At 35.8% G+C, this 20,422-nt stretch overlaps 2 protein-coding genes across 2 annotated transcripts; one reads left to right on the forward strand and one right to left on the reverse strand.

The window, feature by feature from the left end:
- The first annotated feature begins 13,618 nt into the window (after window positions 1-13,618).
- LOC127080498 (protein WALLS ARE THIN 1) lies at window positions 13,619-16,432 on the forward strand. Its single transcript, XM_051020809.1, has 6 exons — window positions 13,619-14,247; window positions 14,362-14,424; window positions 14,630-14,746; window positions 14,829-15,258; window positions 15,357-15,508; window positions 15,966-16,432. Exons 1-6 carry the CDS (start codon window positions 14,030-14,032, stop codon window positions 16,159-16,161), a joined length of 1,176 nt encoding a protein of 391 aa, XP_050876766.1. The 5' UTR covers window positions 13,619-14,029; the 3' UTR covers window positions 16,162-16,432.
- A 2,293-nt stretch (window positions 16,433-18,725) lies between these two features.
- On the reverse strand, window positions 18,726-19,271 carry LOC127078603 (secreted RxLR effector protein 161-like). The gene has a single exon (XM_051019042.1). The coding sequence runs from the start codon at window positions 19,269-19,271 to the stop codon at window positions 18,726-18,728; it is 546 nt and encodes a 181-aa protein (XP_050874999.1).
- Between the last annotated feature and the right edge of the window lie 1,151 nt (window positions 19,272-20,422).

Consider the following 20,422-nt stretch of genomic DNA (forward strand, 5'->3'; position numbering starts at 1 on the left):
GTTCCGCTAAGTGGCGCCATACCACCCGCTTCCCATGAATCACTCTATTCCTAGGTGTCCTAAAGTTCGCTCATAGCCTGTGTATTAGGCCTTTTACCTCTCATAGAACATCCCATCCCAACAAACAGAACCAACAGATATAGCAATCAAACGTACACAATGCAATAAAGCAAGTAAATGCTGAAAAATAAGTAACTGTACAAAAGCATGAACACCCAATAAACAAGCAACCTACAAAAGCTAGGAGGGACTCGCTTAGGGAAACCGGGTCCCCAGCAGAGTCGCCAGCTGTCGCAACCTACCTGCGAAAAAAAACAACCGGCGAAAAAGAAAAGACAGAAGAGTCGCCACCGTGCGTTATTTATCTCAAAGGAGGGAAAGGAAACGCTCGAAGTAAACTTGGAAAAAGGAAAGGAAAAGACAAGGTCTCGCAACCAAATCTTGGGTTCGGGAGTCGATTATGCGAAGGGAAGGTATTAGCACCCCTACGCATCCGTAGTACTCTACGGGATCCACTATTGTAGTTCTTGTCTAAAGGGTGTGGGTTTATCTAATGTACTCTTTACTAAAAGAGGGGTTAAAAGAAAATGACTCGCACAGATGTCGCATCCACTGCATACGTATCCCATCTGAATATGAGAATCAGAGTCTTCGTAGCTCAGCTGCCTAAGGGTTAGGGGGGAGTTACTACACAATCTACCGGATGCTCGACCTTTGGAGACTTACTCGCCTGTAGTAGAAGGAGATAACGTGTTCTTAGGAGAAGAAAAATTAATGAGTTATTGGTGTTTAGGAACGCTCATGCAAAAGAGGTAATGAGGATAAGACCTCATAGCTCTTAACCCTGGACAGGGTGAGCTCATGACAAAAAGTGGGGGTTCAGAAAGGTGGAACCCTCTCCACTGACTGACCGGACAAAAGATCTGGGGTTTTTGTTCTGAAGCACCGACACGTAGTGTGATCTTAAAGAACGACACACTGAATAACGGGGGATTGATTATTGATCCCTTTTATTCGTCAATTTCCTCTTCATGGAGGTCTTTAGGCAAAAAATAGTAAAATGCGGGAAAGATAAAGGGGGTTAAGAGATCTACCACACGGATAAAGATCCGAAGCAACAACAAATAAAGAGATAAGAAACCCAGAGATCTCTCAAGCTAGCACCATCAAAGAAAGCGAGTCAGTACAGGTAATCGAAATAAACCTCCAGGTGGTACCCCACAAATAAAGTGGAACACCAGGCAAGCCATCTCTACAAGAGTCATATGAGCCCTCACAAAACAAAACTCAACAAACAGGTTAGAGAAACAAGATAGGGTAATCAAGAGTTGCCCCCAAATCAAAATGTAACCACATGAATCATGCCATTAAAATTCGCAAAAAGCTCACAAAAAGCAACCAAGGGTAGGAGGCATAAACCTCTTGTCAAACACATGCATCAAAAGGGTATCAAATTGACCCATAATACCTCATACATTCAGAGCATTCAAATTAAAAGCATAAAGTAATGGGAATAAGGCAAACCTGACTGGAGAGATCGAATGAAATTGAATTGCCCGGTTGGGTTTGCAAAACAATTTGAGGGTTTATGTGAGATGGAATTGGCTCTTTGCAGATGAATTCCCTTCAGTCTCTGGAGGTTGCTCTGAACTCTGTTAGCTCTTCTCTCACTATCTTTTTCCCAGCTAGGGTAATAGGAATAGAATGGCCTTTTGTTTCACTGAAACTCTGAATTTATAATCTGATTTTTGTGGACCTGTGGGCTCAAATGAGAGAGGCCCAAGTCCAAAATTTTTCTGTTATGTTTTATTTATTTATTTATTTATTTATTTATTTATTTTTATTTATTTATTTATTCGTTTTTTTAAACACGTGGGCTTCGCCTAGCGAGCATGACAGTTCAAGAAATTCCTCTGAGCGTAGGTGATTCTGGTGGCTTTTCTTGGGACTCGCTAGGCGACCCATTATGCTCGCCTAGCGAGCATGACAGCTCATGAACAAACTTTTGCTCCTTCAAGATTAACGTTTTGACTGACGAATAGACCCCATTTGAACCTGTTGGAAGTATCTCAAGCCATTCCCTTGTGTTGACTGATCATCTAAATAGAACCCACAAAGTGTCCTGGATGATGTTCAAGCTTCTTGGAGCTAATCCCGATTGATATGATGAAATGCAATGTATCTAATTCTGATTGATAATGATGAAATGCAATGTGAAATGTTAAACGACCTAAAAATGAATGCATGAATGAGGAGGGAAAATTTTGGGGTGTTACAAAGTGGCACCAGAAATTTAGAAGCTTCCATATATAATAATTGGGAAGATGACAATGACACTATATTACATATCATGTATGCTTCATTTTCCCATCTAAGGCTATATTATAGACCCCACCGCATTCACTAATATTGAGGTGGTGGTGGAACTGATGGGGGATTTGATTTGAATTGAGGTATAGGAAACCTATTGGGAATTTGAGAAGACTAAAGAGGAACATGCATGATTCAACTTCCTAAAACACGAGTTTGAAATACATATGGATACAACAAGGCCTGTGACGGAGATGGTAACAAAGTGGTAAATAATTTGACAAGAAGTTCACCACTATAGTGTAATTATTTTTTTCTAGTGACATTGACATTATTGAAGACTTTCTTTGGGAAAGGCTACTATGTATTCATGTAATATATGACACTGAAGTCATAAGAGCTTAATCCTACCTACAGTTTTACTATGAATCATCTAACATGTTATAAGACAATACTTCATGTGGTTCTATGTGACCTACATGTAATGTTTTACAATGATTTTGATGATGAAAATTAAGTAATAAACAATATATCTAAAGTCTTATAGGTAAAAGAGGCAAACACAATTTCAAGTGCCTCAAGTTCTAGTAGAGAGTGCTAGAGAAAGTGTAAATCAAGTACTAAACAAAGGTTATTCAAGAAAACGAACTAGAAGGGTGTTACATAACACCCCAAAATTTGCCCTCCTCATTCATCCATTCATTTAGCATTTCATATTGCAAAAAAAAAAAAAAAAAAAAAAAAAAAAAAAAAACGAAAAAAAAAAACGAAAAAAAAAATTATTAATTAATTAATTATTTAATTAATTAAATTAATTAATTAAATAAATAAATAAATAAATAAATAATAAAAAATCTTGGACTTGGACCTTTCTCAAAAGCCCACTAAGCTACCAATATTAGCCTATAAATACTAGAGTTTCATTGAAACAAAAGGCCACACAGAAGAGGAGAAGAAGGAAGAGAAGCAAAATACTCTGAGGTTTCCTTGGAACAAAACCCTGAGGAAAAAGATAGTGAGAGAAGACCTAACGGAGTTCAGAGCAGCCTCCAAATCCCGAAGGGAACTCAACTACACAGAATCACCTCTGCCTCACATAAACCCTGAAGATTGTTTTGTAAACCTCACGGGTGCAACTCAATTTCAATCAAGCTCTCCAATCAGGTTTGCCATTATTCCCATTACCTTTGCCCATGGGTTTAATATGTATATGAATGTATAAACAATGCCTTGAATGTTTAACCTTTTAATTTTTGAGTGTATGCCACAGGGTTTGAGGTTTCTGAAACCATACTGTTGATCATGAAAAAAATGCTTATGGTGTTTCACTAACCCTTTTGTTGAATTTTTGTGAGGGCTCACATGACTTTTGCAGGGATAACTTGCGTGGTTTCCCACTTTATTTGTGGGATAACCCCTGGAGGTTCATTCCGATTACCTGTACTGACCCACTTTCTTTGATGATGTTAGCTTGGAAGGATCTCTGGGTTTCTTGTCCCCTTAATTGCTGTTACTTCGGATCTTTATCCGCATGGTACTTTTACATTTTTCCCGCATTTTACTACTTTCCTAGCTGGAAGACCTCGATAGGAGGCAACGTTTGAGCCCCTTGGTGGCATTTTACTTTGAGATACATGTTTTGTGTTTTGTATTCATATCCCTGCAGGTAGCGCGGTTCCTTCGTCAAGGACTGCCTTTTTGCCCTCGAGCATCCCAAACCCTAAAACCCAAAGCAACACGTTAACTCCTTCTACTACAGGCGAGTAAGTCTCCAAAGGTCGAGCATCCGGTAGATTGCGTAGTGACGTCGTTCGCCCAAAACCCAATCCATAACCCCGTAGTTAGCCGAACTACGTTTTGCTCTGACTCTCAGGCCAGATGAGATACGTAGGCATAAGACGCGATCTCTTAGCGAGCACACATCCCCCAACCCATAGGTCAGCCGAGCTACGAAGACTCTGATTCTCATATTCAGATGAGATACGTATGCAGTGGATGCGACATCCGCGCGAGTCATTTTCATTTAACCCTTTTTTTGTTTTTTTTGGCAAACAGCACAAGATAAACCCACACCCTTTAGACGAAAACTACAAAAGTGGATCCCATAGAGTACTACGGATGCGTAAGGGTGCTAATACCTTCCCTTCGCATAACCGACTCCCGAACCCAAGATTTGGTTGCGAGACCCCGTCTTGTCCTTTCCTTTTTTCAGGTTTACTTCGAGCGTTTCCTTTCCCTCCTTTGGGATGAATAACGCACGGTGGCGACTCTTCTGTCTTTTTCTTTCGCCGGTTGTTTTTTTCGCGCATTGTATTTTTCAGGTTGCGACACCAAGTAAAAGCTTTGAAGAACAGTGGGTTCGGTCAAAGGAGTAACGATAACCGAAGGATCATCTTGGTAAATCTTGGGTGACAATAATTTCCAATTTGGATTCGATAGAGTGAAAGATTTGAAGAACGGGGTTACTTGCAAAGGAGAAGCGTGAGACGGTGGATCAAATTGGTATTGTTGGGTGACTTGATCAAGCTTAGATCAAGGGAAGAGAATAAGTTAGGATCAACATCAAACATAGAGTTTGTAGGGTCGGATTGCTACTTTTCTCTTGTAAATAATATTTTGCAAATTAAGATTAATATCTCAATTCCATTTGGAATTGGGGGAAGACGTAATCATAGCAAGGACGATTGATGAACTGCCTAAGCATATCCTTATGTACTCATTCTCTCTCTCTCTCTCTCTCTCTCTCTCTCTATCTCTCTCTATCTCTCTATCCATATATTTATCTATCTATCTATCTCTCTCTCTATATATATAATATATATATATATATATATATATATATATATATATATATATATATATATATATATATATATATATATATTTTAACTTTTATTTGCAAATTGTTGAATTTGTAGATTGTGCGATCAATATGTTTGGTTAAACTTTTGTTGATAACATTTTGAAAACAATTTTGTTTTCTTGATTACAATCCATTAGATTGTAGTTGGTTTTTAAAATCAACAAACCCATAGAAAATTTTAAACGAAATTGATTGCATACAAGGTGTTATATAATTTACCTCAATTAAGTTTCGTGTATTTTGTCATTGGAAATAACCTCCATCTTTAGCTATATAGTTTACATGAATGTTTTTAAACATATTGATTGATTTGTCTATCATTATCATCAATTGATTTTCATCTACATATATCTGAGCTTCTCAATAGTGGTTCGGTTTAGAAGATTCGATTCGAGTCACTTCCGCTAACCGTTAAATATTTCAAAATAATTTTTGTAAAGTTTTTTAACTTCGGATATATTCATCGCCCTCTAGATAAGCCTCCTTCGTCTAACACAAACTATAAAAATTGAACCTATTTAACAAAAACCATCTAAATATAATCGATAAATTGTATGGTCTTTGACACACTCACAAATTCTATGAACTATAGTGGACAAAAAATTGTATAAACTAATGTGTTTGGTACATTTTCGTTAGCAACACATAACAATGAACTCTTACCTAGTCATATCTGAAATAAACTTTAATCTAGTTGTCGTTTACTACAACAATGATAAATCAAATTTCTTTAGTATCACACTACTACAAAAAGCATATTTAACATCAGAAGTGAAATGCATTTAACCTCGGTAACTTAGGCGAGGTAACGAAGGATGTCATGAAAAACTACCACTTTACCCCTCAGTTATTAAAAAACAAAGGGGTAAAGTTATCTGCACATGAGTTTGATCCCTAACATCTATATTTTATATTATTTTCAGAATTGGATGGCGCGCCCAATATTAACTCTCGGTGTTGTGTAGAACCGAGATAATATCTCTATGTAATTACCTCGGTTTTATGTAAAAACACATGGGATACGTTTTTTATTACTATCTTTGCACATGTATTACATAACCATATTACAGAATATAGAATCATGTTTTGCATATTCCTGAAACAAAAACTTTGTACATTTTACCAAATTCTCAATTTGAAACATTGTACCATAAATATTCATTTTTAAACCAAAGACAAACCCAAAATGACACACAAATTTTTCAACAAAACTAAAACAAATGATTAACCAACAAAAGCAATAACCAAAATGGAAAGTTTTGTAGGCTATCCAATAGGATTTGTCACTGTTAAACACCTTTAATTTGAGCAACATTTGAAATCAATTAGGATAATCAACAACAACTTTAAATCTACAGTACAAAGAATAAAAAAGATTAAAATGAATAATTATAAATTACTAAGCGATATAAAACATTTACTTACTAGGTTTCCCGTATTCCCTCTTCATGATCACGACGAATAGCATGCACATCATCTGGATCATTTTCTTCAGACGATTGACGTACATTTGTTGCCAAACAAGGGGTCTCATAGTTAAAATCTTGATTTTAGTCAGTACTATTAGAAATACATTTTTCTGAAGAACAAAAATTGACCATCTAGTGCTAGTAGGATCAATGAGATAATTTTTTTTTGCTTGGATTGCCATTATGAATGGTTTGTTTCTATAAGTTTCCTTTTGAATATCAACCCGTGTGAATTCTAATTCATCGGTTTCTACCCAGTGTTACTGTCAATCCACTTCCACTTAAATAAAGACATTTTAAAAGCAACATAGTCAATATTCAAAATATACTCAATGACCCCAAAGTATGCTCTAGATCCTAGTGCATGATTATTATCTTTATAACTAGAAAAGTATATGGATTCATCCTCAATCATAACCCCACTATTTTGCATGGTGCTACGATCATCCTTTGATTTTGTACAAAATGAATATTTAGTAATTTCGTATGCACTCCAAGTAATTACATTAAACTTAAGCATACATGACAACCGTTTAATTGTATATGATGCGATATGCTATTTGAAAACACTTTCATTAAACTAGTTTATGAAAGTTTTGTTATGCTCTGTCAGCAACCATGTTCCATTCATCCGGGGGAATTTTTCTGTTATAAGACTTTTGTGAGCGGTCAAGTAAGGTTGAAATTCACTAAGGTTATTCAATATATAAAAATGTTTTTGAAGAACTACTTATCGGTCAAATGTCTTAACATTTAAACCTTGAATACCTCTACCATCATAACATCCATCATGACGAGACTCATAAATTCCTATAGAGTTCGCTTTTGACAAATAGTTTGTACAAACCTCAATAGCTTCTTTTGTGATGTACCTTTCTACAATTGAAGCTTTAGGATGGTGATGATTCTTTGTATACCCTTTAAAAATCTTCATGTAACACTCCACCGGATACATCCTCCATAAACAAACCGGACCACAAATTCTAATCTCCCTTACTAGATGAATAACTAAGTGAACCAAAATGTCAAAGAATCATCGACATGGCACACAACCTAAAGTGTATGTATACAAATCATCAACATTAATACCTTCCTCCCACATAAGTCTTAAATCTTCAATCCATGGCGTTAAATAAACATCTATATCGTTTCCTAGTTGTCTTGGACCCGAAATCATCATTGATAACATCATATACTTGCTCTTCATGCACGACCATTGAGATAAGTTATAAGTTATGAAAAGAACAAGCCATGACATATAGTTAGTACTCAAATTACCAAAAGGGTTCATTTGGTCGGTAGCAAGTTCAAGCCTAAGGTTCCTTGGTTCAAGGGAAAAATCTAAAAACAAGGAATCAATTTTCTTCCATTGCAATAAATCAGCAAATTTTTCCATCACGCACTCTTTCATATGCATGCCATCTAGTATTTTTTGCATCATTGAATTAGCAAACAATCTCCTGAACCTTGGAATTATCGGTAGGTACGACATCACCTTGGAAGGAATAACCTTTCTAGTTACATTATCATTGTCATCAACACCATTATTATCATTGTCACACGGTGAACTGGACTTTTTTTGTTTTTTAATCGCAATGTCGCGGTTAGCAAGAGTCGCCACCGACTTTTCTTTTATCCCATAAGGAAAGGTGGAAAAGAACAGGAAAGACCTTAATTTAGATTCTTAGGTTCGGGAGGTACGTTATACAAAGGGAAGGGGTTAGCACCCTTTGTATCCATGGTTATCCATGGGCTCTTAATTGCTCAATCATTTATGTTTTCTAGTTTGAAAAGTGTTTGTGAGATGTGTGAAAGATGTTTTGGAAAGGAGAATTTAACTTTGTAATGATTCTTGCATGAATGTATACAAAGTGGTTATCTCATTTAATTTTGAAAATAGTTTAGAAAAATATAACTCGGCAATGATCCTAGTACGGATGTATGCTAAGTGGTGATTTTCTAAAAAGGATGTTTGAAATGTGTAAGGTGGGAAAAATATTTTAGGTTATGAATGAGAAATTAAGGGCTGTACCTGTCCGAGGTCTTTCCGGGCATTTCCTATCCTTGTGAGGGTAAAACTGTCCTTGCTATTGGGAAGTAAGTAGTTTTACCCTTGGGATGTAGAAGGGTCATCGTTGGGTCATCGATAGGTCATTGAAGGCAACAATTGTGAGGATACCTTAGCATTCGAAAGGACTATCATCATTTACCCGTAGGCTACACCGAAGGGTCATCGAGGGACAAAATCGTATTTTCGAAGGCAACATCCGAGGGACCATGATGATTTAACCGAAGAGTCTTTGCTAAGGGTATCCCCACATTCGCGGGACATGACCGTAATACCGTAATCGTGGGGTAATAAAGAGAGGTCCGATATCATTTATTTAAAGTCCATATTTTAAAGTTAATTAGGTGATTAGGACCGCATTAAAATCAATACATTAAAATCAATACATTAAAAATTAATACATTAAATTAATCAGGCAATCAATATGAATCTTCACATTAAAGTAAAGTAATTCAGAATCCATCTCCATGAAGGTCTCCCACACATAAAGTGGAGTACCTAGCCGGCCGTTTCTTCGGGAATATGCAAGCTTTAACACAATTTAAACACACGGGTGAGAATACCAAGTTAAAGTGCAATTGAAAATTGCACTACAGAATGAACACGATAATCATAAGGCCAAACAATGCATGATTACAATAAGACAAGCATAAAACGAAACATAAGAACAGCTACTGGTACGTTCGCCTCTGCTTCGCCTAGCGAAGGCTTAGCGAATATTCGCTACAGGCTCGCTTAGCGATGTGCTAGCGAGCGGCCACGGATTTTGAATTTGGCAACCGCACCGTCTCCGGAACCTTGAATTTTATGACATTGAACTACAGGCACAGCATGGATAGCATTCATGATGTTCAAGCATACTTAAATTTGCATGTGAAATCAGATTACATATCAAAATTTAATCATGATGCATTATGTATGTAACGATTATCAATTGGAAGCATATAACAGTGATAATACGCGAACCTGTTTGCAATTGCTATGTTGAACGGGATTGATCACTCTAGGTATCGGATTGAGCTGGGAGGTGGTAGCTTCGAGGCGGGTGAGAGGCCTTCAGGGTTTCCGTCCTTCGAATTCTCTGGATCAGCAGGGTTTCTGTGCCAGGGTTCCGTCCTTTTCCGTCCGTCTTGGTCTGTGTGTGTCCATTTTCGTGGCAGAGGAGCTGGTATTTATAGTAGTAGTGGTGGTGACCTAATGGGCTTAAAATGAGGTCCAAAACTTCAGATTTTCGCAAGCTTCGCTAGGCGAAGGAATTGCTCGCCTAGCGAGCAAGCTATTCTGGGCTTTTTTCTGGATCTGATGCTTCGCTGGGCGAGTGTCATGATGAAGTGTTCGCTAGGCGAAGGAATTGCTCGCCTAGCGAGCAAGCTATTTTGGGCCATTTTTGGATTGGGCCTGTTGTGAGCTGGGCTTTTGTCCATTTGATGTCAGTGCCTTGCAGAACAAGTCGGAGGGTCTTGAGGAATGCTTTGTAATATCAGCGGGCAAATTTTGGGGTATGACAATCATCAACACCATTGTCCTTTTTCTTGTAGCGTCGCTCCCCACACCTCGGGCGCTCCTTGAAGTTTTCAAACTCTTTCCTATATAAGATGCAATCGTTACGACATGCATGTATTTAGACATAGTCTAAACCCATTGGACATAATATCTTCTTGGTCTCATAACAACGGTTCAACAATGTGTTACCTTCGAGAAGCATTTCTTTAAACAATTCAAGCAATTTAGTGAAACTTTTATCTGTCCACCCACCTCTTGCCTTAAGATTAAATAGTCTTAACATAGCTGACATTTTTGTAAAACTTTTACATCCCGGATACAACAAATCTTCCAAGTCTCTTTGTAAAGTATCTATCACATTAGCTTTCTTGAAAGCATTTACTTCAATATCATGAATCATGTCTTCTAGAGTATCATTCATAAATTCACCATCTTCAACTGTATATGACAGAGGTCTCTTTTTTGTCACTTCACCATGTCATCTTCAACCACAATAATTGAATATAACATTCCTTGGATTTTTTTTCGTATTAAAGCACTTTTTACAAAAACACCAAAAAACACCATTATTTATAGGAAGGTTTTTTTAGCGAAATCAAGAAATTGTATCAATCCATTAGCATAATCTTTACTTAATCTATTGACTTTCATCCAACTACAATCCATAATCACATAAAGCTTCTGAAAATAAAATAAAAAATAGTACACAACCAACAAAACAGTAAACAACAAGATAATCTCATAATAATAACAACAACAACGACGACGACGATGACGATAACAACAACAACACCAACAAACAACAATAACATCTGTAATAGCGAACTTGTTCATACCGAAAATGTGATGAGACTTGTAAAGACAAGTGTTGGTTCGAGCTTCCTTCCACCTTGGAAAAAATGATGTTCTTTCATTCACTAGGGCTCAAAAAGTGAATGAGTTAAACTTAACATTAACTCTGAGGGAATAAAAAATTTAGAGTGTATTTATCTCGATTTTACTAAAAACCGCGAAAACATGTCCGAAGAAAATCTATAAAAAATAAAGGCACATTTTTTGGTTCCAAAAGGAATAAAAAATTTGATATTTTTTATCTCGGTTTAATTAAAACCTGAGGTATGATATCCGACGAAAAATCTATAAAAAATAAAGGCATTTTTTTGTTCTAAATAAAACATAAAATTGCAGGAGTTGCGAATCGAATCTCAAACCCTGGACAACTATTTATGTCGGTTTTTGTAAAAACCAAAGGAAAAGATTGATTATTATATTTTTCTTAAACAAAACATGGAGCTCACAAGACCTATACCCTTGATTTTTTATTATTCGAGGTGGAAGCTTCGTCATAAAAAACGTTATTTGTAGTAGTGTGATTTCGATGTTACATTTTGTGATTTGAAGGACCAACTAGACCTTCTGAATGCTTGTCTCTACTATGGTGATACCAATAGGGTGGCAAGTGTTGAGCATTCATGTGCCAATTGACTCATTTAAACATGTTTAATTCACCAACATGCAACTTTAAAATTATGATTATGTGAGAATCATTTTCTCTATATTCAGATAGTATCACACTAACGAACCGACTGCGTTAGACATTATCCTGATCATATATGTTCACCTTGAAGAAATTCTATTGTATCATCATATAATCTTATTTGTTTCTAATTGATATATTTGTCCAACCCCAAATCCACTCTCCATGTCCTTGTTCTAGATCCCAAACACAATTTTATTTTAATCCACATTCCTTCTTCCACGGATTCCCACAATTTCTTCAAATATCCATAAACACAAAAATGCTTAAATAAATCATTTTTTTCTTTTCAAAATAACATAACATTAGTACTTCATATATATATATATATATATATATATATATATATATATATATATATATATATATATATATATATATATATATATATATAATATATATATTATATATATATATATATATATATATATATATATATATATATATATATAAATAAAAGGGTAAATAACCTAATATATAAAATAAAAATTATATTTTGTTAGACATATAAGAATTAATGGAATAAGCAATGGCTGTTTATTCCACGCTTGATAAACCGTCCCCTAAAACATTAAGCAACGGTTTTATATCTTTGAGGGGCGGTTTTTCGTTGTTGCCTAAACCCATTTTTGTTTTAGTGAAAATGTTTTTGGGGCTTTACTTCCTATCTCCGTTTCAATTGGAAAAATATTCCCCGTCGAAGCAAGTAATTTTTTTTGGAGATCTCTATTGAGAAATAAAAAATAGTCTCCATTTTCTTGAATCAAAGTAATATATTTTTAGCAAATTGTAGAACACACATGAGAGGTGTAAGGGAGAAATAACTTCACAAGGAGACTTTTAAAAAAACGGTCACGGTTGTGTAAAAGATTATACAATTTTGATCAGTACAAATTGTTGAAAATGTAGTATGTGTAAGTAGTGTGGGTAATAGTCTCACATTGGTTGAAAATATGAAGACTTAAGCATTTATAAGTGAGAGAATTCACCCACCTATTATCTTAAAATTTTTGGTGAATATTTGGTGTGTCTCTCACAAAAGTGTTGCGGTAGAAAAGAAGACTTACAAGGTTCAATGCTTCATAGTGAAAATCTCCCCCAACAATGGTATCAGCGTTTTTGGTTCGAGAAAAAGACCGAATTACTTGTATCGAAAGTCAACGGCACCACAAGGGTGGTGAGTAAGAAACGTTTCGTTGAAGAGTGTCAACAGTGTCAGGGTGATGAATAAGAAATATTTTGTGTGGTATAATAGTTTGTGGAAGTAAGAAGAGCTTCCACGGTGTCAGGGGGAATAAAAAACGTTTTATATGGTACAATAGTTTGTGGAAGTAAGAAAAGCTTCTAAGATGTCAGGGTGAATAAGAAACGTTTTGTGTGGTACAATAGTATGTGGAAGTAAGAAGAGCATCCACTTGAGAAGGAGTGTTGAGAATATAACAAGTGTGAGTAATAGTCTCACATTGGTTGGAAATATGGAGAGACTTGAACATTTATAAATGAGAGAATTCGCTCATCTATCACCTTAAGGTTTTGCGTAGATATGTAATGTGTGTCTCACAAAGATATTGCTCCAAAAAAGAAATTCCATAATATTGGATGCTCCATAGTGAAAATCTCCCCCAACACAGATGTCATGATATTGATTGCATTCTCGCGATTTGAATTAATCACAATTTATTATTTAATATAAAACGATGAAAGGTGTATAATTATTAAAATTTACTGAATCCATTTTGTCGCGCCGGTTTTTGTGCTCGGGGATGTCTTTTAAAATCTTGTTGACCAGTATATGAGCCGATGAATGCATCTCACCAAAACCTTTTTTATATTAAAAAAAGTATGGGCCATGTAGGGTTAAGTCTTTATTCATCGGTGAGTATGATAACGCATGGGGGTATCTATCCAGCACTTCGCTCGTGTGCGCTATCTATCAATGGCGGCTTGGCGCTCTTGCTCGAGTAGTATCATCATTAATGGCGTGTTCATGAATTATGACTCTCTTTTTCTCAATTAATTAACTTCAACTTTAAGTGCGGTGGGGGTTGTCTTGTCATCCCACAAGGGTGTTGAATTAATATCAAAGAATGTGGGAGACAAACCACAAACATTTCAATGCCACCAACAGTTGACAAAACGTCTTTATTTCCTCATCGTAGGGTCACACCTTCCCCTCTTCACTATATTTATACCCTCACTCTTCCCTCACCTCTTCACCACCACACTTCCTCTCCCTTCTTCATAACAACACTTAGATTATAAACTAGTAATAGTCTAATATGGCTGATTCAGGTGGTTCTTCTAGGAGAATGTGGTGCTCTATACCAGAACGGTTTCAGCTGCATGGGGCCATGCTGGTCCTGCAAGTTGGTTATGCTGGTTTCCATGTCGTCTCTAGAGCTGCCCTTAACATGGGAATTAGCAAACTTGTTTTCCCAGTTTACCGAAATCTTCTTGCTTTTCTTCTCCTCGCTCCATTTGCTTACTTCTTGGAAAAGTAATTAATTAGTACTAATAATTATAATACTACTACCTAAACATAAGTTTATATTATGTTAATAACTTCAATACATGACATAATCAATTGTTGCATTGTTTATTTTTTTTCCAGGAAGGAAAGGCCGGCTATTAATTTCAACTTTCTTTTACACTTCTTTCTTCTCGCCCTTGTCGGGTATGCACCATATTTATACCTCAAACCTGTAATGTTGTAATGTCGTTGCAGAGACTTCAAAATCTTTTGTATTAGGGTTATAACTGCGGTTTCTGACCGCAGTTTTAAAAACTGTTTTGTTAAGTATATAATTAATCTATGACACGTTTAATCCGGTATATAATTAATCATAGACATATTTAATTAAAAAAATTGTATTACACAGTTTTACGGCCAACCAAGGTTTCTACTTGCTTGGCTTGGACAATACATCTCCAACTTTTGCATCAGCTATACAAAACTCAGTTCCAGCCATTACATTTCTCATGGCAGTTGTACTCAGGTAATTGAAGAATTAAGTCCTTAAAGTTACATCATACTGAAAAAGCTTTATATATTAATTTTTTTTTAAATGCAATTTTCAGAATAGAGCAAGTGAGGTTGAACAGAAAAGATGGAATAGGAAAAGTTGCAGGAACATTATTCTGTGTTGCAGGTGCATCAGTGATTACACTTTACAAAGGTCCAACAATATACAGTCCAGTTCCATCTCTAAACAACAAGAATACCATACAAGAGAGTTTGTTTGAGTCAATCTCAGTCTCATTGGGTGATGCAAAAGGAAAAAACTGGACCCTCGGATGTTTGTACCTTATAGGACATTGTTTGTCTTGGTCTGGTTGGCTGGTGTTACAAGCACCTGTCCTTAAGAAGTATCCAGCTCGTCTCTCTGTCACTTCCTATACATGTTTCTTTGGACTTATCCAATTCCTCATTATTGCTTTGATCTTTGAAAGAGACTCTCAGGCTTGGATTTTCACCTCTGGTGCCGAAGTTTTTACTATTCTATACGGAGTTAGTATTAGAACTTTCAATCTATAATTTTTAATCTCATAAACCAAAATGGTAATAACGCATTATTATTATTATTATTAATGATTTTAATATTGCAGGGTGTGGTAGCTTCAGGAATCGCATTCGCTGTACAGATATGGTGCATTGACAAAGGAGGACCTGTTTTCGTTGCAGTATATCAACCTGTTCAAACTCTTATTGTTGCTATTATGGCTTCTCTTGCTTTAGGAGAAGAATTCTACTTAGGAGGGTTTGTCCTATCTACCTTACCTTTCTTTCTTTATCTTATTCATCACAAGTCATACGAGTGTCGGATATCGACGTGTCCTGTTACGGTTATGACATGTATGTATAACTAATAATAATATTGAGGCCAAAATGACGATTTAACCGATTAACTATTAGCATTTTGAAAACGACAAATGAATTCTATTAAAACAGCAAGTGAACTAGAGGTAGGGTGTTGTTTGGTTGGTGTTTGGTGAGAACTGACTCAACTAAGAAAGGCTAGCTAGTAGCCACTAATATATATATTTTTTAAGACTTGTCCTTAATTCAACTTTTTACATGTGAAATTAGAATGAACAATTTTTTAAATGATTCCACGTTCCATAGGGTCAAAAAAAGGCTTAAAGAACCAGCTTTTATCTTTGCTTTTCTTTCTTACTTTATACTTTTGATACAAAAGCAAATTTGTGATTTTATAGGATCATTGGAGCAGCATTGATCATAGTGGGGTTGTACCTAGTTTTGTGGGGTAAAAATGAAGAAAAGAAATTTGCAAGGGAGCAAGCAGCAATAACTTCGACTCCAGAGCATAGCGGCATTATCAGGGCCTCAAGCCATCATGCAAAAGCATCACTCAGTCAACCTCTTCTTCCTTCATCAACGGAAAATGTTTGATGAAGGAAACTTAAAGTTGAAGATGGCTAAGCATTTTCTAGGGAGAAGAAAAAAAAGAAAGAGTGATGAAAATGATAGCAGCTGTTATACATTACTACTACTTTATGTCAGGAAGCTTTGTGTGTGTACGAATGGTTTGCTTTTAGTTAATTCAAAATGCTTTCTTGCTGGGATAATATGTAGTGTCAAGTTTTTTATGGAAATGATTGCAATGCAAGAAATGTGTGGCCACTTGAATTTGAGCTTAGAGCATCAAATCTCATTCCGTCTATATGTTGTTTTTTAAATCTTATATCCGGCATGCAACCGACTAATATAAAAGGACTAATCCAACCGTCCATTAGCGGAGATTTCATTTTTATATGGACTAGCTCAACACAAAGATTGTTATCATATAATAAGACTCAAATCTAAAATTTTAAGGAGAGCACACTCTCTAGACCCAAACCTTTTTATATATATATATATATATATTATATATATATATATATATATATATATATATATATATTAAAAAGAAGATTACCTCTTTAATCAATCAATTCGTTTTGTTTTTATAACACTTTAAATTAACTGTTTTTTCATTACTTCCAAACCAATTACAAAAATGCACTTATAGTGTTGGATCAAAGATCTCTTATAGTATGTTGTAACTACTGATAACAGTCCGTTGTCAGTTACTGAATAACTAACTCTGAGTTAGTTATTCAATTTACAAACTAAAGCTAAAATTTATATGGTTGTATATGCGCTAATATAGGGTCGTTTATGCGCTAATAAGCTAAGGTACATATGATAGGTACATATAGTCGCTTGTGAAACACCTTCGACTTGTTCCTGAGGTATAAAACTTTTGAGGAAGAGATAGGTTTAGTGAGTATATTTGTCCACTAATCTCTTCCTAAAACATGGTTCTAAAGAATTGTTTGGTAATAACTTTCTCTCATATAAAAACAAGTCATTCTTCGTGTGTTTTGTCCTACTATGTAATATAGGATCTTGAGCACTAAAAAAAAGTATATTTTTGAATATTACAAAAAAAAGAGTAGTATATTTCGTAATGAAAATTTACCGCGACATACTAATCAACCGAGATATATATTTCATAAGGCGTTTTTATTTTATTTTAACTTTTAATTAAAATATTTATAACCTCGGATTTTATAAAGAGTCTGGGAAATGGTTTCTCATGGACAAGGTTCGATTTACAACATTAATGTTAGAATTCAAGTGTGAGTCGTTAAGTCTCATATCAATTAGAAATGGAGGAAATGTTGAATATATATAGGAGAAATGACCCATAACCATAATGCCTTAAGATTTTGATGGATATGTGGTGTCAAGGTCTCGGATTCTAAACGTTTGATCCATTGACACTTCTGGTGTTTCGCTCTCCGGACTCCCCAACAAGTGGTATCAGAGTCTGGTTAGGTTCGGTGAGGGACGAAAATGGATCCTTGTATTGATCAAGGCTAGTGGCGTGAGTGACTTACACTTGTGGGGAGATTGTTGGATTAAAAGCATGAGTGGTTAAGTCGCAAATCAAATAGAAATGGAGAAAATGTTGGGTATATAAGAGAAACAACTCATAGTCCTATTGCCTTAAGGTTTTGGGTGAATATGTGGTGTCTAGGTCTCCTGGAACCATAAAAGTTTATAGTCATTGACACTTTTGATACTTCGCTCTCCGGACTCCCCAACAAGTGGTATCAAAGCCTAGTTAGACTCAACGGAGGAGCGGAAATAGATCTTAGTAAGGATCAAGGTTATGATGCAGGTGACTCACACATGTGGGGGAGATTGTTGGGATTTAAGTGTGAGTGGTTAAGTCTCATATCGATTTGAAATGGAGGAAACATTTGGTATATAAGAGAAATGACTCATACTTCTAATGCCTTAAGGTTTTGGGGATATGTGGTGTCTATTGGTGCACAAAGGTTGTAGATGAAGATGAAAGAAGAGAGATAAGAGAGAGAGAGAGAGAGAGAGAGAGAGAGAGAGAGAGAGAAAGACGGTTATAACAAATTCTCAAAAATGGTGGAAGAAAGTTTTGTTGTTATATTCTATTGAAAACTGATTACAAGAGTTGTTTAAATACACAACTCAAATTGTCACGTAAGCAAAACAACAAATGCTAAAACTTAGAAGTTAAGCTAGGTTCTGAGTATGAAACTTCTAAGCTATGTTGAGTAAGGTTTCTGAAACATGTAACTTCTGAACACTACACCGTCTAAAACAGCTTCTAACTACTGCTTTTGACTAACAGCCTCAGAAGCTTCTGACTAATACAAGATTCTGAATAATGAATTACTTCTAACATCATCCCTTAATTCATATTCATCTAACTAAAATCTACAATACTAATTCCATCCCTCAAGTGAAAAAAATATTCAGTCTTGATAGCTTTAATCAGAACATCTACAAGTTGCTTCTGGGTGCTATAATGCAAAACTTCTAGCATTCCATTATGAACCTGATTCCTTAGAAAATGAATCTTCGTGTCAATATGCTTGCTTCTTCCAGGTAGCAGTGGATTTTTGGAAAGGTTTATGGTTGATTCGTTGTTAATCATCAACTTCACACACAAACAAAGCACCTGCAATGTACTCAGCTTCATAGGTTGAGAATGCAACCACTAGTTGCTTCTTGGAGCACCAAGAGATAAGACCTCCCAGACACTTGAAGAAATATCCAGAAGTACTTCTTCTGTCAACTTTGTCTCCACACCAATCATAATCTGAATAGCACACCAGTTCTGATTCAGACTTAACACCAGAAGAGAATAACACTCCATACTTCAGAGTCCCCTTAATATACCTCAGAATCATGATAACAGCTTGGTAATGTGACCACTTTTGTTTGCTCATAAACCTATTTACCATTCCAACTTCATAACGGATTCCTGGTCTGGTGTTATAGAGATATCTCAATGAGCCAACCAAATGTTTAAAAGTTGTAGGATCTACATCATCACCTTCAACATCAGAATCCAACTTGTGATTTGTTTCAATAGGTGTGATTGTAGTCTTGCAATTTGTCAGCTCGAACCTCTTCAGAAGTTCAAGTTCATACTTCAGCTGTTGAAAAATGATACCCTTCTCATAGTACATAATCTACATCCCTAGAAAATATACCATATTTCTCAGATCAATCATCTTAAACTCATTCATCAACACCTTCTTGAACTTCATTATCTCATCTGAACAACTTTCTATCCCAAAATATGTCATCAACATAGAGACATACTAGAATCATATTGCCTTCAGAAGTATGCTGAACATAAACGTCATACTCCATCTCACACTTTTTGAGTCCTTGGAGCTTGAAAAATAAATCAATTTTCAGATTCCAAGCTCTAGGAGCTTGTTTTAGTCCATACAATGCTTTATGTAACCTGTACGCCATCCCTTCCCGATTCTTTTTCATAAATCCAGGAGGTTGTAACACGTATACCTCTTCTTGCAATGGACTGTTCAGAAAGGAAAATTTCACATCCAGATGTATCAGAGACCAATTCCTATTTGCATTTATAACAATCACCAATCTGATTTTCATGTCTAGCTACAGGTGCAAACACTTCAAAGTAATATAACCCATATTTATCTAGAAATCCTCTTGCTACTAACCTTGCTTTGTGTTTGCCAATTGATCCATTTGGCTTCAGTTTCACCTTGAAAACCCATTTGACGATGATGTCTTTCTTGTCCTTTGGAAGCTCAATCAACTACCAAGTCTTGTTTTTTCTATAACCTCGAGTTCTTCTTTCATGGCCTTCAGCCACACTTTCTTCTTGAGAGCTTATTCAACACTAACTGGTTCAGAGTCTACTAACATGGGACACTGAATAACTTCCTCTTCATAGTCTATCTCAATATCTTGCAACATGGAAAACTCTGCAAATCTCCGTGGTTTCTGAAGAATTCTCTGTGGTCTAGTTTTAGAGGCTGGACCACCTTCAGAAGCTCCAATTTCAGAAGGTAGACCTTCAGAGGCATGACCACCGTCAGAGGTTAGATTACCTCCAAAATTTGGATCATTATCAGATTCACCTTTTGATTCTTCTTCAGATTCAGAGTTACTATTAGACTCTAACTCATCTTTAGATGTAGAACCCCCTTCAGAGGAAGATTCCCTTTCAGAGTCATAAATCTTTTCAGAAATTAACTCAGGTGTTAACATTGCACCAGAGTTGGATTAAGATTCGTTCCAATCCCATGCTTCTGATTCTTTCACCACAACATCTCTGTTGAATTCTACCTTA

This window comes from Lathyrus oleraceus, chromosome 5 (assembly GCF_024323335.1).
Source record: "Lathyrus oleraceus cultivar Zhongwan6 chromosome 5, CAAS_Psat_ZW6_1.0, whole genome shotgun sequence".
NCBI classification, from domain to species: domain Eukaryota; kingdom Viridiplantae; phylum Streptophyta; class Magnoliopsida; order Fabales; family Fabaceae; genus Lathyrus; species Lathyrus oleraceus.